General features: G+C 44.2%; 1 protein-coding gene across 1 annotated transcript in view; it reads right to left on the bottom strand.

The window, feature by feature from the left end:
* The window catches only part of Sh3rf3 (SH3 domain containing ring finger 3), a gene marked incomplete at its 5' end in the record, with an annotated part of 169,086 nt that overhangs the window by 63,016 nt on the left and 85,466 nt on the right, over positions 1 to 20,604 (bottom strand). The window contains one exon of the mRNA XM_005400847.1: positions 12,548 to 12,823. Within this exon, the coding sequence (XP_005400904.1) occupies positions 12,548 to 12,823 (276 nt within the window). The remainder of the gene's footprint in view (positions 1 to 12,547; positions 12,824 to 20,604) is intronic.

The following is a 20,604-nucleotide window of genomic DNA, read 5'->3' as shown; positions in this document are numbered from 1 at the left end:
GGAATATCTGGGGAAACCTACCTGCATCAGTGGGGGCAGAAAATAAGCCACCTCCACATGCCAGAAAACCCTGCTCTTCCTCAGGGATCTGCATGGGGAGACTGGCTAACCAGAGCATAACCTGTGAGTTAACTGGAACTAACCAAGCTACCCCAACAGTCAGCTCCAGCCACCCTGGCCACCAATGAAAAATGGGGTATTGAGAAGTGCAGGGATCACAGCCAAGACTGTCACAGGACTCCAGAACCCCACCCTATACTCCCGACCACTAGCCACTAATGGCTGTTTACAGTCACTCCTTGTGTGCAGAATAACTTGTCTGGATGTCAGGAGCGAAGGCAAGTCTTTCTACCAGGTTGACCAAAATCTAAGACTGGGAATTTAAAACAGTCACAGTAAAAATGTTTCAGGCTTCATGGATACACAGCAGAGAGAGCAGATGGCAGTGAAAGCAGTACGATGGATATTCTAAGAAAGAGCCCTAGGAGCGCTGTTATTCAAAAGCACTAACAGACTCACAGATGCCTTTGACAGGCTCATAGGAGACAGGACATGGTGAAGGGAAGAACTTCTGAGCTCCAGACATCATGACAGGAATGTCTAAAACAGAAATGTAAAGAGAAAAAAAAATGAAAAAAAAAAAAAAAGAATACAATAGTGTATCTAGGAACTTTGGGGCAGCTACATAAGAATATCAGAAGAAGGAAAAAAAGAAAGGAGAAAATATTTGAAATAATAATGGCTAGCCCTTTCTCCAAATTAATGTCAGATACCAAACCTCAAATCTAGGAAACTCAGAGAAAATGAAGGAGGATAAGATAGAAAGCCACACTCAGGAAATAATTTTCAACCTATAGAGAATGTGGGACAAAGGAAAAATCCAGAAAGAAAGTGAGGGTAGGGACTTACCTATAAAAAAGAAGAAAATAAGAATTATATCTGGCTTCTGAAAATTATGTAAGCAGGAAGAAAGTGGAGAGAAATAAAGTACAGAGAGGGTAAAAGCCATTGACTAGAATTCTACATTCTCTGAAAATATTTTCAAAAGTGAAGGAGAAATAAAGATTTCTCAGACAACAAAAATTGTTGCAAAAACCTGTCTTGCAAGCAGTACTAAAATAAATTCTTTGGAGAGGAAAATAATAAAGGTTAGAAACTCAGATCTACATAAGGAAAGGAGGGTATCAGAGAGAAAAACAAGAGACATGGAAATGAAAACTTATTGTTCTTAATCAATTTAATAAATAAGAGTTTGTTCAGAAGAATGGGAACAATGTGTTTGATCACACACATTTGTGTGTGTGTTCGTGTGTGTGTGTGTGTGTGTGTGTATGTCTACTCATACACATATACCCCATGTGAACAGCATGGCCCTGGGATAGGAAGGAGAAGATAACTGATTCCTTGATTACTACAAGGACTCACTCTACCCATGAAGCAGTATAGGGCTGCATGAAAGTGGACAAGAGTAGCTATACATGCTTATTGAAAACTTTAGGGAGACCACTGAAAAAAAGCAATGAAAGAAGCAAACTGATACACAACAAAAGAGAGAAAAGGGAATCTTTAAAAACATGCCCTTAAAATCACAGAAGACAGAAAGGGGCTTGGAGACAAAATAGGAACAAAAAATAAGGGAAAAGATAGAAAACAGTAACTAATGGGGTAGAACCCAAATATACCACTTAGAACATCAATGTTATAAATGCATAGGTTAAAACTTATGGGATAGAACCCAACTATGCCACTTAGAGTAATGATATAAATCCATAGGTTAAAAGAGACTCTCAGAGTTGATCACAAAATGAGACCTAAATTTCTGTACCTACAAGAAACAAACTTTAAACACACGCCTGGCTCAGTGAGCGCCCCTGCCCCAACCACCACCATCACGGGAGCAATACTGAGCCCTGGGGAACTTCAGGAGCCTCAGTGAGCTGCACCTCATCCCTCACATCACAGGAGTGATGGTGCTCCCAGAAAACATCCTTGTGAGTGATGGTGAGCCCCGGTGAACTTCAGGAGCTGCAAAAATGTCAAAACGAAGCAATCTTGGACCTCTAGCCCATCCAAAACAAGTCAAGGAGATATTGACAGAAAAACTTGGAAGTCACACATCTGAAATTTCTGAAATCATAGTAACTAAAGTAAAGAAACAACTTTATCAGGCTGTAGAAGAAATCAGATCAGAAATAATCCCACAGGTTAAAAAAAAAAATGACAACAATAATGAAGGAATTGCTCAGCACACCTAAATAAGACATAGATTGAAAGATAAGAGGAGCATAGAAAAATAATGGAAACCTGCAATGAATAATATAGGAAAGAATTTGAATACATGAAACAGATTTAAAGAGATATCAAGGAAATTAAAAATTCCATTGAAAGCTAGCAAAACTGCTTGAAGGAAACTGAAGACTGACTATCAGAACTTGAAGACAGCACTGTAGCTAGTGATCACAAAAGGAAAGATCTGAAAAATAACAAGGAACCAGGATATAACAATTCAACTGCTGCAAGATGATGCAAAGAAAAACAATATGAGACTGAAAGGTGTCAACAAATAGTGGGAGTCATCATAAATAACACAAAAAGACTACTTGCAAAGTAATGGCAGAAAATTTCCAAAGCATGGAAAAATAATCTGACATACAGTTAAGTGAGATATATAGAACTCTAATTAGCCATAGCCAAATAAATCTACAACAAACATATAATAATATAATAATCAAGATCTCAGAAATTCAGCAAAAGAACAGAATATTAAAAGTTAGTAGAGAAAAGAAACAGATCACCTACAAAGGAAAGCCCATCAGAATCATGGCAGATTTCTCAGCACAAACCATCAAGTCAGGAAGAGCTTAGAGTGAAGTATTTCAGGTTCTGAAAGAAAACAACTTCCAATGCAGATTGACTTATCCTGCAAAACTATCCTTCAAATCAATGGAGAAATAAGATATTTCCATGACAAAGAAAAATGTAAGAAATTTATGATCACCAAATCCACATAATGAAGAGTACTGAAAGATATTCAAAAAGAGATAAAAATTGACAATTTCAAGAAGAACAATACAAAAGAACCACCAAACACAGCAAGCAATTAAACAGGGGGGAAATGTAGGGAACCAACAGCAGGAAAATAACATGACAAAGATAAACCAATACATATCAGTTATAACCATTAATGTAAATGGCCTTAATTCACCAATTAAAAGAAACAGACTGGCAGAGTGGATCTAGAAACAAATTCCAACAATATGCTGTATATAAGAAACACATTTAATTCAAAAGGAAATTCACAGACTGGAAGTCAAAGGATGGAAAGCAATACTCCATGTGACAGGAATCCAGAAAATAGCAGGAGTAGCTATTCTGTTTGTAAATAATGTGAACTTCAAACCAAGAATGATCAAAAGAGATAAAGAAGGTCACTACATACTTGTTAGGGGAAAACTGCAAGAGGAAGAGATAACAATCATAAATATCTATGTACCAAACACAGGAGCACCCTACTATATAAGACAAATTTTAACAGACATGAAAAATCCAATAAACAGTAATACAATCACAACAGGGGACTATAACACCCCACTGTCATAAAGAGATAGAGCAACTAGACCAAAAAATCAGCAAAGAAATAACGGAACTAAACCAAACTTGTGAACAAATGGACTTAGTAGACCTTTACAGAGTGCTCCATCCAACAACATCAGAATACACATTCTTCTCAGCTGCACCCAGAACATTCTCAAAAATAGACTATAGAACATGCTTAAGTAAATGCAAAGGAACTGAAATTATCCCATGCATATTATTGGACTACAGTGCAATGAAATTGGAAATTAATAACAAAAGAAATTACAAAAACTCCATAAACACATGGAAATCACATAACACCCTCCTGAACAATCAATGGGTCACAGAAGAAATTAAACAATATGTACAATCAAAAGAAAATGCAGGTACATCTTACCAGAACCTGTGGGATACAATGAAAGCAATCCTCAGAGGGAAATTTATAGTAGTGAATTCCCACATCAGGAAAACAGAACGAGCACAAATAAACAACCTTATGCTGTATCTCAAGCTTCTAGAAAAAGAAGAGCAAGTCAAGTTCAAAGCCCAAAGAAGGCAGGAAATTATAAAGATCAGAGGAGAAATTAACACAATGAACACTAAGAAAACAATACAAAGAATTAATAAATTGAAGAGTTGGTCCTTTAAAAGAATAAATAAAATTGGCAAACCCTAGCCCACCTTATCAAAAAAGGAAAGAAAAAACTCAAATCATGTAATAAGGAATGAAATGAGTGAAATCACTACAGATCCTGTAGAAATTCAGATCATTAATACTGACTTTGAAAATTTTTACTCTCATAGGATGGAAAACACAGATGAAATGGACAGATTCTTAGATACATAGGAGTTACCAAAGCTGAATCAAGAAGATTAAAAAATTGTGAATAATGCTGTATTAGCCAACAAAATTGAAAATGTAATAAAAAAATCTTACCAATAAAGACAAGCCCAGGTCCTGATGGATTCACAGATGAATTCTACAAGAAATTTAGAGAAGATTTAATGCCAATTCTTCTCAAACTCATTAACGAAATTGAAAGGGAAGCAATTCTCCCCAATTCATTCCTAGAGGCAAGTGTTATCCTGATACCACAACCAAAGAAAGATGTAACCAAAAAAGAGAACTATAAGCCAATCTCCCTAATGAACAAGATGCAAAAATTCTCAACAGAATACTAGCAAATAGAATGCAGCCAGTCATCAAGAAGATTATATATCATGACATGTGCAATTCATCACAGGAATGCAAGGATTGTTCAATATATGCAAATCAATTAATGTAATATACCATATCAACAGAGACAGAGACAAAAATCACATGATAATCTCAATAGATGCAGAAAAAGCTTTTGATGAAGTCCAACACTCATTCATGATAAAATCTGTACAGAAAATTGGAATAGATGGCCTTTACCTCACTCTGATAGAAGCCATCTATGACAACCAATGGCTAACATCATACTAAATGGTCAAAAATTGAAAGCTTCCACTTTAAAATCAGGAACAAGACAAGGATGTCCACTGTCACCATTCCTGTTCAATATAGTTCTGGAAATATTGGCTAGAGCAATTAGACAAGAGAGAGAAAAGGAATAAGGATAGGAAAGGAAGAAGTGAAATTATCATTATTTGTAGATGACATGATACTCTACATGGAAGACCCCAAAAACTCCACCAAAAGACTCCTAGAATTAACCAAATTCAGTAGCATATCTGGATACAAATTCAACACTCAAAAATCAATAGCATTCCTGTACACAAACAACATACTCAGAGAGAAATTAGGGAAACTATACCTTTCATAATAGCATCTAAAAAAGTGAAATACTTAGGAATCAATCTAACAAAAGAAGTAAAAGATCTACACAGTGAAAAGTATAGTACTCTGAAAACAGATTGAAGAGGATTTCCAAAAATGGAAAGATATTCTTTGCTCATGGATAGGAAAAACCAACACTGTGAAAATGACCATACTCCCAAAATTGTTGTACAGATTCAATGTAATCCCAATTAAAATACCTCACAGATCTAGAGAAAATCTTCCTAAAATTCATCTAGAACCAGAAGAGGCCTAGAACAGCAGAAGCAATTATGGGCAACAAAGGAAAGGTCGGAGGCATCACAATCCCTGACTTGAAATTATACTACAAATCTACTATGATAAAATCAGCTTGGTACTGGCAAAAAACAGACCTGAGGATCAATGGAACAGATTAGAAGATGCGGACACAACTACAAACACATTCAGCCACCTTATCTTTGACAAAGGGGCCAAACATGTTCACTGGAAGAAAGACAGCCTCTTTCTTAATAAATGGTGCTGGAAAAGCTGTCTTTCTATATGCTGAAGACTAAAACTAGATCCATGTCTATCACCGTGCACTAAACTAAATTCAAAATGGATCAAAGATCTAAATATTAAAACACTAAATCTACTGGAAGAGAAAGTAGATAGAAATCTTGAAGACATAGGGATAGGCAGAAAGTTCATGAACAAAAACCAAACTGCACGAGAAATACTTCAAAGAATCAACAAATGGGATCTCATCTTATTGAAATTTTTTGCACATCAAAAGAAATCACCAACAGAGTAAAAAGAAAATGCATGAATTGGGAAAAAATTTTAGTCAGCTGTCCCTCAGACAAAGGACTTCTATCTAAAACATATAAAGAATTTTTAAAAATCAGGCCCCCAAAATTCAAAGACCCAATACAAAAATGAGTATCTGAGATGAACACACACTTCTCACATGAAGAAATACAAATGGCAAATGAATATATGAAAAAATGTTCAACATCATTGGGCATCGGAGATATGCAAATTAAAACAACACTGAGATTTTATCTCACCCCAGAAAGAATGGCTATCATCAAGAAATCAACCAATAACAAATGCTGGTGGGACTGTTAGGATAAAGGAACCCTTCTCCACCTCTGATGGAAGTGTAGATTGGTGAAACAACTGTGGAAATCAGTGTGGAGATTCCTCACAAAACTAGGATTAGAGGTCCCACTTAACCCAGCTATTACCCTCTGGGTATTTTTCCAGAACTAAAAACATCATACCACAGCAATATATGTGCACCCATGTTTACAGCAGCACAATTTGTCACAGCTAAGTCTTAGAAACAACCTAAATGCACATCAATTGAAGAATGGATAAAAGATGCAGTCTTTTATACAATGGAGTATTACTCAGCTATTAAAAAAAATAAATTCAAGGCTTTTATAGGTAAATGGATGAAACTAGAGATCATACTCATAAGTGAGATAAATCAGACCCACATGTTCAAACATTGTCTCCCTAGTGTAAGAACCTGAAAGAATAAATAAAACCCAAAAGGTACAATAGATATTGTGAAAGAGAAAAAAATTGCTCAAAGGGAAAGAACAACTGGGATGAGGGAAGGAGAAAAGAAACAAGGAAGGAAAAATATATGTATATACAAGGATAGCTGCGATAATTGTACTGCTGATGTCTATTGGTTTATTGAAATGGACAGTTAATGCTTAAATTTTTTTGACCAATTTTGTATGCTTATGTCTGGTAATCTGAAAAACTAATCTGAAGACAACAATATACAATAGAACAAACATTGTTGAATTCCTACCATCTTGTGTAGTGAAAGTCTATCATTTCTAATTTTTTATTAGTTTTATTCTCTTTAATTGTTCGATCAGTCTTGCATTCATACATCTGGTAATCTTAGCAACTTTGTTGAGGATAACAATATGTAATATAACAACTATTGTTAATTTCCTATCATCTTGCTTTGAAAGTCTGCATTATTTTTGTGTTATTTTTTTTTTTGTCTTTGTTGTTTTGTTTTGGTTTTTTTTTTTTTGTCTTTAAAATAAAAAATAAACACATACCTGGACTACAAGTGAATGGATAGGAAAGATATATTGTACTAACAGTCAAAAATAATTATATTCATTTCAGACAGAACATACTTTACAGTAAGGAGTTGTCAGGGATAAAGAAAAACCAAGTTGATTCTCCAAGAAGACATATCAATGCTTAATGTGCACACTCTACCAACAGAGTATCTAATATACAAGGCAAATGCTGACAGTACTGCCAGGAGAAGCAGATGACTCCTCTGCTAACACTGGTGATTTGGACACTCCTGTATCAGAAACAGACAGACCAACAGGCAGGAATCAGGGAGGATAGGGCGAACTCAAAGCACCACCAGTCATGGTCATACCTGCAGACTGCTTCATCCCACAACACCAGGTACACAGTCTTCTCAAGCTCTCACGGAACAATCACAAGGCAGATGACAGTCAGAGCACAAAATATATCCCAACACATTTGTAAGGAAGTTCTATAGTGACTACTCACAGGTCACAATGGGATTAAACTAAAAATCCATAGCACAGAGATAGCTGAAAAATCTCAAAATACTTGGAGATTTAACAATGTACTTCTTAACAGAACTTGAATCAAAGAAACTGAAGAGAAATTTAAAAATTATTAACTAAATGAAAATTAAAATATAACATCCCAAACTGTGTGGAGGGCAGGAAAAGCTATGCCCAGAGGAAAATTCATAGCACTGAATGTACGTGTCAGAAAAGTAGAAAGGTCTAAAATCAAAAATCTTAGCTATAAATGCTAAAATTAGGGCAGAAATCAATGAAATAGAAGAGTTAATCAGTAGAGAAAATCAATGAAACCAAAAGTGGATTGTTTGAAAAGATCGAGAAAACCAATAAGCTTCTAGGCAGGCTAAGTAAAACAGGAGACAGGATATAAATCATGCATATCATTGTACATCCAATGGGCATAAAAGTATAATCAGGAAATGGCATGGACAGCTCTGTGCCCACAAATTTAGAAAGCCAGATAAATGGAGCATATACAAGGACAGCTGGGATAGATGTACTGCTGATGTCTGTGGTTTATTGAGAGGAAGAGTCAATGCTTAAAATTGTCTTTTTTCTTGACCAACACTGCATGCTTGAATCTGGTAATCAGAATGACTGGTCTGAAAACAACAATATGCAGTATAAGAACCTTGTTGAACTCCTACCATCTTGTATGGTTAAGCTCTGCATCATTTTAATTTTTTTTTAATTACTTGTTACTGTCTTTGATTGTTTCATCAGTCTTACATTCTTATGTCTGGTGGACTGAGCAACTTAGTTGGAGATAGCAGTATGTAATGTGGCAACCATTGTTAATTCCTATCATTTTGTTTTGAGTTCATGTATCATTTTTATTGTTTTTGTGTTGTTTTGATTTTGTCTTCATTGTTGTTTTGTTAGTCTTTTTAAATCTAAAAAAATGTAACACAGGTTTGAAAGGCACAGTTTGTTAAATACTTTGTAGTAGAAGAAACAGACAATTTGCATAGATCTATATCTGTTAAAAATTAGATCAATAATTCACAAACTTCAAATAGAAATCACCAAACCCTAATGTGTTTAATGGCAAATTTTATAAGGAAGAAATTATCCCAATTCTCTACCATCTTCTAGAACATACCCCAAAAGAAATGTTCCTAACTCATTCCATGAGACAAGCAATATACTAAAACCACACCTAGACAAAGACACTACAAGAAAACTACAGATCTATGTATCTAATAAACATAGTTGCTAAAATCCTCAAAAAATATTAACAAACCAAATCCAACCAGGCATAAAAAGAAATATACACAATGACCAAGTGGCGTGTGTGGTTGGCTCAGTGTTAAAAATCAGTTACTGCAGCCATAACTTGCACAGGCTAATAAACAACACCACAGGTCACTGGAGTAGACATGGAAAAGGCATTTGACAAAGCCCAGTGCCCACAGAATAAAAACTCTCAGAAAACTGGGAGTAGAAGGGAACCTCCAGGACGTGATTTTAAAAGCCCACAGCTAACACCATCCTTAGTCGTAAGGATGCATGAAGAGAAGCGATAAAGCAAGGTTGTTCCCTTTCAATGCTCAACATCATATGGAAAATCCACCAAACACAACAAAAAAATGGAAATAAAAGGTGTACAGTTTGGGAAGGAATAAATAAAAGTGTTTTTGTTTGCAGATGACATAACTGACATAAAGAATCCAACAGAATCAAGCAAAAATCTTCTGGAACTAATGAGTGAGAACAGTAAGGTTGAAGGTACAAGGTAATCTATAAATATCAATTGCTTTCCTGTGCACCAGCCACAAATAAGTGAAATTTAAAATTAAAAACACAAAGACACATTTACATTAGCACCTCAAGAATGAAATACTTAAGTATAAACCAAATATGTGCAAGATCTATATAAGCAAAACTACAAAACTCTGGTCAAAGAACTGAATAAATGGAGAGATATTCCAAGGTTATAGATGTTCGTCAGTTTCCCCAGCTTGATCTATGCTGTCAATTAAATCCCTATCACAATATCACCAGTTATTTTATGAACCTAATAGCTGGTCCCAGAGCTCACAAGGAGGCAGAGGACTCAGCAGCCCCACAGCACTAAGGAAACCAAGGCCAGCTCACCTGAGCAGCTGACTCCCAGGAAAGCTACAGAAATGGAGACACAGTGGAAGAAAGAACAGGCAATGCGAACAGTACGGGGTGGCCACCCAGAATAAATCAACACGAACACACAGCAAATGTGGTCTTTTCAACAAACAGTGATGGGAAAACTGGATATCCTGGAGCAAAAAAACTGAACATAGGCAGAGATTTCACATCCCACACAAAGCCTAACCTAACGGAACATGTTAAGTGTGAATCACAAAACTATAAAGTTCCTAGAAGATAATGTAGGAAAAAAATCTAGATGACCTTAGATTCAGCAATGGCTTTTTGTGCACAACACCAAAGTTATAGTCCATGGAGGAAAGGATTAATAAGCTACACTTTCTTAAAATTAATACCTGTGTTCTGCAAAAGATATTGTAAGGAAAACAGAAAACAGGCCACAGACTGGGAGAGAATATCTGCAAAAGATACCGCAGTAAAAGGCTGTCATTCAAAACAGACAAGAACTCTCAAAACTCAACAAAAAGAAGGAATCTGAGTCACAGCATGCTGAAGACCTTAAGCAACACCCAAAACATGCAGAAGCTAAATAAAGACAAGGAGATACACTCCACACCACATGCCATTAGGGAACACAGACTAAAACAACAGTGAGGTCTATGACACACTGATGAGAAGAGCGAACCCAGAATATCTTCAACAGCAAGCACTGGGGAGGAGGGAGGACAAGGGTGCCCACTTCCTGCTGCAAAACTGGACCCTCTTGCCAATCTAGCAATCACCCCCTTGGTACTGACTGAAGGGGTTGAAAACTTGAGTTCATACAACTTCACTCATAATGACCAGAACTCAGAAGGGATCCAGATACCCTTGAGCAAGTAAGGAGATAAACAAACTGTGGTCCACCAGACAAGAGAATACTACTCAGCAACAAACGAATGGCTACACACTATTAGTCCAACCATGATGTTCTGGGAAAGGCAGGGGCAAAACAAGATCAGTGGCTGCAGAGGCCTGAGGGGAGTCAGCAGGTGGCAGAGGAGGACATCACGCAGTGAGACTGCTCTGTAGGGCCTGGTGATGGTGGACATTTGTCACGACACAAGTGTCCAAGCCGCAGAATGCACAACACAAGAGGGCACCCTTATGTACTGATAGCCTTGGTACTGTGGACATGGGTCACAGGTGGTGAGAAATGCACCCCTCACAACAGGAGGCCGTGCCAAGCACTGGGGCACATGGACCTCTATACCTTCTGTGCACCTAAAATTGGTCTAAAGAAATTAAGTCTATTTAAGAAAAAAACAGTAGCTAATAGCACTGGAGCAAGGAAAAGAGGCAAATGACAGCTTTCCACGATGATGTGGGTGTAGAGCTCACAAATACAATTCTGAGGGAAAACACAGCTAGACACAGATATGCATCATGTCTGAGTCCATTTATCTGAAATTTAAAACAAGCACAATTCATCCACAGCGCCAGCAGATGTGGAGGACCAAGGGTGGCGCCAGCTGAGGCCCCAGGCACTGGCACCATGCTGTTTCTTGACCGGGCAGTGAATGGAAGATTATGCTTTTTCTGGATATTCACTGATGCCATTCTGCTGCAGGAACCAAGCCGGAAGAACCCTAGAGGACAAGGAGCCAGCCACGGCCCACGCAGAAACAGTGACCACCTCTGCCGATGGCCCACAGTGCTCCACTAACCTAAGCCACACCACAGGGACAGCCCCAAGGAGGAAAAGCTCATTTCCCCACATCAGGGCTGCCAGCATGGAGCCTGGTTTGTCCTGAAATCATAGGACACTCCAGTCTCCAGGACAGGACCAGGAAAATGGCGGCCAACTTTCACAAGCTAGGTCACATCTCTGATCTGTCGTCATGATGTAAAGCCTGCACAGGACAAGCTGTTGGGGAGTAGGGGACAAGAGGACAGAAGGCAGCAAGGAGGAAGAGGAGGGGGAGAAGGAGAGAGGACCAGTGTAGAGAGCCAGCCTCCAGGTCCTTCCCCTGGACCTTGGAGAGCTGCAAATGCACTGCTAATGAACCAAGGGGGTCCAGGGGCCTGAGGCCAGGCCAGCTGTATGACTCTGGCTCTCCTGGATGGCTCCTTGAGGGGCAGGGGTGTTTTGTAGCTGGGCAGCCCCTACCCCTGCAGCTGGGCTGGGACTCACCACCCTGGAGCCATTAGGCCCATGACTGACTCTGGTCTGAGCAGGGTCCCCATGCGCCCATAGCCCTGGGAGGTCACACCCAGCACCAACATCAGTGTTGAGAGCCAAGCTGGCTAACATGCCCAGTGGCCAGGCCCATTTGGAACCCAAGACCTTGAGATCCAAGCCCATTGTGTCTGGGCCATGCGTCACCCTGTCCCTCCCACATCCTTCAACAAACCCTATGGACAGCAGGTGTCAGTGCCCTCCCAGAGGTAGGGAGACTGGGTCACCACCCTGGGCACAGCTACGGTGGATAGGAAGTTTGGCGGACCCTACCTTGGTGAAAGTCAGGCAGTCCTGGTCCTGGTCGTGGTCCTTCATCTCGAAATCGTACAGTGCAGTGCCCTGGGGCGGGGCCTGTGGCAGGGGTCGGAGGCACTGGACATAGCTAGCTGGGAGGAAGCCCCGTGTGCCGTGAAGCTCGCCATGGAACCAGTGGTCATCCACCCGGCGCCGCAGGATGATGACATCCCCTTTATTGAACTTGAGGTCCCCGGGCTCCTTCCCTTCATAGCTGTAGAGAGCCTTGCCGTACGGGAGCTGGGGCAAGCTCTGGAAGCAGAAGACAGCACAGGGTCATTGGAATTGCAAAGCACCTGCTGGGTGGCCTGGGTTTCCAGGGGCTTCTGTGTCCCAGAGAGCAGGCAGCCTGTCCGGGAGCTCAGTGCTCCCAGCCCCGACTGGAGAGTTGGGTCCCCGCTGCAGTGAGAGGTGGCCTCCTTGCCTCGAGGGGCTAAGTCCACAGGCAACCTGCCCACACTCAGGGGCCCACAGATGTGAGTTTTCACACGCCCACTGCTCTGTGCTGAACTGATTCTCCCTGACTACAGTATACCAGGGAAGTGCTCCACAAAGCCGCCAGATTCCCAGGAGCTATCACCCAACAGAATTTTGTTTTGCCTCTTGATCACTTCACTCAGGATACAAGGATTCCAGATCTGCACCCAGCACATGGATCATGCTGCACCCCCACCAACTCTACGGGCTCAAGCATCCACACCCACTCACCAGGCCCAGGCAAGGGACCCTTGGTCCCTATCACAGACCTCCACCAGCCATAACACATGCTTTTCATTACATACAGCTGCCTGGGCCAGACACATGACTGTGAGGGTTTAGTCCTGTCCTCTTGGTCAGGCACTCCTCCTGCCATTCCATTAAGGGTGAGTGGTCCATCTACTCCATTCCAAATGGAGCCACCTACTTTGGTCTCAAACCTCAGTCTGTCCTGAAATCTGCCAGTGAGTCTCTGGCTGCCTTCTGCCCTAAACAGTCCCATAGCTCAGCCTAGTACTGCAGCCAGCCCTGCACTCCCACCGCAGGTCCCATGCTGCAGAACCTGGGCCGTGTGGGCTCCACCTTCTCCTTACAGCTGGCAACACCGGCCCAGTGGTGGGCTTTCCTGACAGTCCTGCCTGTGCAGAGAAGCACTGCGCTGTGACACCCACAAGTCCTCTTCTGAAGCCACACTTTTGCACCAGGTTGTCTGTACCACAGTCCCTGCAGCACCCAAACCATGAGCAGCGGAACACAGAAGCCGCTATGTAGCAGGGACCCTAGCCATAGCAACCCAGCTACGGCAGGTAGATGTTGATGGCAGCAGGGAGACCAGCCGGCAGGTGAAGCAACCACTGCCAACCACCGCACGACAGGTCAGAGAGTGTGGAGAGGAAAATCACTACAGGTCCAGGACACTCTCTCTGGACAGCAGCAAAGAGCACAGGCTGCCACGGTCAGCTTTCAGAGAGAAGCAAAGGGGACAAAGGGGGACAAGGGCTCGAGCTCAGCCACCACAAGCCGCTGGGATGCCACCACTGTAAGCCACCAGGATGCCACCACTGTGGGCTAGCATCATGCTGCAGGCCACCAGGATATAACTGCCATACAAGACTGGCCAGCCTGTGCTCAAGGATTCACAGGCAGTGAGTAAGATGTCTGAAGACCTTTTTGGCTGTCACACTGGCAAGTGGGTGCTGCTGATGCCTGGAGCGGAGAGGGTAGGAAGGCTGCACCAACCCAACACAGAACACCCAGCAACATGGATCATGGGCCAGGATGAAGGCAGGCTGGGAGACCCAGAGCCTGTTAGCATGAGTCTGCAAAAGAGCAGGGTATCCCTTCCCTCCTCCCCCCTTCCTTCTTTCCTTCCTGTTTTTGGTCTTGTTTTGTTTTTTGAGACATGGTCTCAGTAGGTTGCTCAGGCTGGCCTTGAACTCTTGACACTCCTGCCTCAGCCACCTGAGTATCTGGGGTTATAGGTATGGACCACCACACCCAGCCAGGGTGACTTCTTGTTCTACTTCAACTTAGCTTGCCGCTATTTTAAAAGCTTAATACAACATTTATTTTCATAATGGGCATATTTTCACCATAGCCACAAGAAGCTTGGGCTTCCATCCAAGAGAAGATTTTAAGGGGCAGAAAGAGCTGTGTGAAGCTTGAAAACTGGCTCTGCCAGGGCACAAGGGTTGCACACAGTCTGCCCCTGCTCCTGTGGCTATTGGCGCCCAGGCAGCGTCCCAGGGCCTCGGCCTCATGGCTGGTTGGTCCCTCTCATTACTGCTGGTCACCACAGTGAGCAGGCGAGGCCAGGTTCTGCCTTAACTTCAGCTCTCGTGCTGCCCAGTAGGATGGGGACACCTGGCCCAATCACGCCTGTCCCAGTGTCCTCTAGATAGTTGACACAGGCCACCTGAAGACACCACTCACACAACAGTGTATGCTCTGGCCTCTACTTGCCCAGTGCGGCTGGAGGGCTGGGGCAGGGCACAGGGACCAGTGTCACTGTCTTCCCATCCTGGCAGGCAGGTGTTCCTAAGCCTTGGAAACCCAAGCAGACTCCTCATCTGAGCCCTGGCCAGAGGTCACCCACCATGATCATACCCCAGCCCCACCTACAGTATCCCAACTCTCAGACACTAGGGTTCCACTTTCCTCTGCAGTTGCTGCTCCAGGCAGCTCACCCTGCCAGCACTTGCTGTGAGCTCGCTCTACAGCCCTAGTCCTGACCATGGACTCCACCAACTGCCAAGCAAGGGCTCCCCATGTGCTCCATGTCCAGGCTCTCAGAGACCCTGTGTTCCTCCAGTCCTACCACCCTTCTCCCACCACACCCCAAGCCAAATTAGTGCTGGCCACTGTATGAGCATAAGCTCCCAGCACTGCCTCACCACCCTAGGGTCCAGGCTCTTCAACAGAGCAACCACAGCCCCTGCCAGCGCTGTCCTTTCCAGAAGAAGTGTCCACTCTCAGGGAGGACATGGTCCTGGGGCCTTTGGGCTTTACAGATCGAGGTTCCCACCATGCACAAGCTGGGCTCCCAAGGCTGGGAGGAGGATGGTGGGGAATAATGGGGAGGGAAAGTAGGAGGGAAGTAGGAGCAGGAGGAATCTGAAGGCAAGGGGACAGCACCCACTGCTCACCCCACCTGACCAGCACGGGACAGAGCATAGCTCCGGGGCAGGAACCTTTAAGGACCTAGTACACTGTTTGAGGGAAAAACATAAAGTCAGAGTAGGTGGGTTACAAAAGGCAGAGGAGCCGGGACCCCAAGACTGGCAGGACCTGCTCAGAAACAGTGAAACAAGACATCTCCATCTTGCATCCTCAGTGCCTGTGAGATTCACCAGCTAGTTGATGGAGGAGCCCAGGCACCATTAGCTCTACAGGGAAAGACTCCTACAGACTCACTGGACTGCCCAAGTCCTGAGGTTCACACCCTCATCCCAGCCCAGGGGCCAAGCTGGCACTCTGAGCCACAACCTTTCTGCCCACAGACAGATACCCCTGCAGCACAGTGGGACATCCTGAACTCTACTGTGAAGCCACCACTAAGGAAAGGAAGAAAAGGCAAAGGTGGGAAAGAGCCTGAGATATCTACAACACAATGCACATGAGCTACACCTGCAAGGCACAATAATAATTAAAACCCAGAATGTTGATTTCATTACATGGACATGGCACACAGATCTTCCTCTGGGTTAATGTCCTACCCCATGGAGAGGAGACAGCACTCACTCAACACTCATGCACACATGCACAGCAGGGCACCTCTAAGAGATCACACACTCATGCAGTGCAAGCTGTGACAAAGGGGAGAAGCTGGTGCCTGATGGACCCAGAGGACTCATTGTCCCTGCCCGCACCTCCCACTGGCAGTGGAATATCAAGAAAAAGGTTAAATAATGAGAATCAATGAAATGCATGTGTTTGATAGGTGAACTCGGCTGCATGCCATTTCTTACAAGGAAGGGCTGGCTACTCACCTTGGGAAAGAAATGTTATTTACAATATCCTTGAGTGTGTGTGCCCTTGGTTCTATCCAAAGCTGGGAATGATCCCGTCTAGCCATGCAGGCCTGTTGGCACCAAGTCATTTTTGTCTGAACACAGTACTTAAGAAAGTGAGGAGCTAAATGTGGTGCAGTATTTTCTCTTGCCTGTTGAATGGTTTGTCTCATGCAAGAACCTTACCCAGAGGATTCCCCTTCATCTTTGGTGCTCTTTCCTGCCTCGCTGTGTGGTAATATATTATTTGACTATGCTAATATCTGCTGTACTTTCATAATAAACTTACTTTCACCTTTTAAAAACCACTATGTGGCTCTTCTCTAGTTGGTGTGGATCCAAACCTCAACTTTCTGTGGCCACATAAATGTAGCTCCTTGCTGCTACACAGTGCCCCACTGTCAGCCCACACCAAGCCCAGGCCCAACACAGGTCACAGCCTCAAAATATCTCCCAGATTACTGTTTGAGAGTCCTCAGAATCAGAACAGAGTCATCTTTGTGGAGCCCTAATCAAAGAATAAACTGATAAAGCCAGAGGTCATGAAGAGGGGTCTGTGCACATGCTGAGGACAGGAGCTACTCACGGAAGACTCTTTTTGAACTGTGATGGTGCACACACCACACAGATGTGCTGCATAGGGACCTGTCTGATGCCATACCATGCCCAGCCTCCAGCAGGGACTATAGCTTCAAGGTATCCTACACAGCTCTCCTCATCATGTCCTGGAATTGCCTGTGCCCACCATTTACTATGACACCTGGGTTCCCATTACAAGTGAAGCTCACTCGTTATTCTCAGGACACACCATGATTATTCAGGTTGACAAGGACATGGACTTACATACCAGTGCCCTGGATTGGGGCCTCACCTAAGGAAAATTCCGTTATTTCCCCCAGGATGTGAATCCAAAAAATAGGGGGAATGCACATCTGGGCCTCTCCTCCTCTCTATAAACAGCGCCCCTCACACTCCTCGGATTGGTCTAGCACTGTGCTGCCCACTCCGTGCTCCTGCTGCCCACTCATGATTCTTACCACGGGTGGAGCAGGTTGTATGGGTTGCACTAAGGAAGAGCTGGTAACACCAAGCACTATCAGCCCTGAAGAGCTTCAGTGAGCAGTGCAGCCCCAGCTGCATCCCTCCCTCTGCCAGTCCAGTCAGTGCCTGCAGGTCCAGAGCACAATGCCCCAAGGGCCTCAGCAAACAGGGCACCTGGATGCCCACAGAGCGGCATTCTTTGTGGTAGGTGCCCCAACCGTGAGTCAGTCTTCAAATGAGGCATTGTCTGAGAATGACAGTGGTTGGACTTTGCTGCAGTCCTAGATACTTGTTCCCATCTTTAAAAATTAAACACACTTAGGGGCTGGGGATTTAGCTCAGCGGCAAAAGCGCCTGCCTGGCAAGCGCAAGGTCGTGAGTTCGGTTCCCGGTACCGGAGAAAAAAAAAAAAAAAAAAATTAAACACACTTGCCTCTCTTGTCAGAAACCATTCTCAGTGTGTTCCAAAGATTAATTCTTCTGATCTCTGTAGCAACTGTAGACGGCACTATTCATGTTGGTGATGTTATTATGTAAATATGATTAACATGCGTTTACTGAAGATATTGTCTACATTTGCCATAGAAACCTAGTCACAAAGTGGTCAAGCCATATTCTCAGGGCCACAGAGTTATAGTCAAACCCTGGCAGTCTGAATCTACAGTTTATGTCCTTAACCTCTACACAAGGTCAGTAAACTTTTTCTGTTAAAAAGGCTACTTTAGGCTCTGCGTGACAGGCAGTACATATTGCTGTAACTCCTCAGTCTGCACTGCAGCAGCCCTGGACCCACAGGGCATGACCAATGATGGGTGTGACTGGTCCACAGCAGCCCATAGCAGTGGGTGGTAGGCCTGGTTGCAGATGCTTGTGCTCAACCTGCCCAAGGCTCTGTGTGCTGCCTACCCCCAGCCCCCATGTCCCACAAACTGGGTCTCAAGTCAGGCTAGGCCCATTTTGTGTTTTTAAAAGCAAGAGACTGAATGGGTTTCTTAAAACTTGTTTAAAAATCTGATGCAAAAGCCCGCATATCTGATTGGTCACATTCAGTTTCCCATGCGTTCGGCAACATCAGGCATGTGATTGTGTCAGGAGAGAGGCACTGATGGTGCTTGTCAGAGGTAAAGCAAATCACTGGACCTGAACTCTCAGCTGCTGATAGAGGAGGCCCAGACCAGAGAGGTCCCTCACCCTCTCCCAGGTGCAGGCTAGGGTTGGGCTCTGAGGTCCCAGGCAATGTCCAACTGGGGCCCTGGACCAGGCCAGGTGGCAGTCTCTGATGGAAGGGTTCCAAGACAGAGCTATAGGCCCAGCCCAGAGGGAACAGACGACTAGCAGCCCCTCCTGCCCCCTCTGTGCAGAGCTGTCCTCTAGGCCATCACACCCCTTTCACTGCACAGGAAGTGCTCAGAGGAGTGTGCTATTCCTGATTACGCATCCTGGGGGCAGATACACATTCACATGCCACACAAGTCTAAGAGGTGCTTCTCAGGCTTTGTCCCTACTCCCCACATGGGCCTGGGGCAAGGGCGCAGCAGGAAACACCACAGGATTGGGGTATACATGCCCCTCCTCCTGGGCAGTGAGAACACACTCACCAGCATGCAGCCCTCTCAGCACAGTGGCCCAGGTAGCAGAGGCAGGACAGTCTTTGTGCAGTCACAGAGGAGGCTCGTCCCCTGCACCCTGGAACAGTTGGGTCAGAGGCAGCAGAGGATCTGCCTGTGAGGTCCTGCCTCAGCCCACTCTCACTGTAGGGCTGGGAGGTGCAGCAGGGCCAGAGGCAAGGTACAGCCAGAGGGAAGGGACAGGGAAGGGTATGTGTGTGTATGTGTGTGATCTCCAGGCTGGGGAAGCCTGGTCTACACACAAGCCCAAGAACAGCAGCTCCTAGGACAGAGCCAACAGGCACAAGATGATGCATAGGCAGTGACCTTGATGGTGACCTTGAGAGGCTGCAGACATCAGGGAGATCTGATGGGGTCAGGCGGGGCAGCCGTGGGGCTCAAAGCCGCAGCAGCTTCCTTCCCAGGTGAGGAACCTCTGGTGTTCTTGTTTACAGCCACACATGGTGGCAGAGCAGGCTGGGTCCACCAAGAATGGCTATGCCTTGTCCCAGTGGCTCCTTGTATAGAGCAGCAGTCTGCTGCATTTTGAGTGCAGATGCTGGAGTGGTAGGACTGGGTGACTCGTGTATGCAACAGATAATCACCGGGTGTCAGACAAACTTATCAAAAGAACAACTCCAGATGCACAGCGTAACCATAAGACACAAATTAACACATAAATAAACTGTGCTAATAAAATCACCACCTGTGAATTATCAAATTAAATCAGGAGCACAGGGACACAGGATTCATCACAGCAGGGAAAGCCAGGCACAGCTTGCCATGCACCCTTCACCCAGATCACAGATGAAGGAAGCACCCAACCCTGAGGCAGGAGGTAGCACTTGACCTGTTGTCTCAGGAGACCATCCAGAGAGCCATGCCAGCTTCAGCTCCCTGTCCTCACGTCGGCTCAGCTGACCTGTGTGACACAGCTGCTCACACTGCCTGCCACCCCAACATGCGCTCTTAGCCAGCTCCACACTCACAGACCCGACTACAGAACAGCTCTGCCTGCTCTACAAACCTACTCAGCCCCTGTGCGGATCTCGTGCATCTCTCTCCAGCTCTTTGCCTGAGCTTTCTGATCCACCTCTTCAGACCCTGCAGCCACTGAGCACCCTCTTAGCTGCTCTGCAGCCCATGTGCCACAGTGTGCAGCATGGGGTGTGGCTGAGTGTCACCAACGTTAGTAATTAAGACTGGAACAAAAGAACCGTGGCTTCTCAGCTTGTGGCTACCAAGTGGACTCCAGAGTACTCAGCGGACTGAAAACACCGATGTCATTCAGTGAGTTTTGACACTGCAGGAGGATACAAATACATCTGGTCTGTATGAATGGCATATCTCATGCCCCTTGGCCAACACCTGTGCTGAAGAAAACTCTGCAAAGCCTGGT

This window comes from Chinchilla lanigera, unplaced genomic scaffold (genome assembly GCF_000276665.1).
Source record: "Chinchilla lanigera isolate Chin_1 unplaced genomic scaffold, ChiLan1.0 scaffold00069, whole genome shotgun sequence".
NCBI classification, from domain to species: Eukaryota; Metazoa; Chordata; class Mammalia; order Rodentia; family Chinchillidae; genus Chinchilla; species Chinchilla lanigera.
Note: the sequence above shows the minus strand (reverse complement) of the source record. Positions and strands in the feature narration are given on the sequence as shown.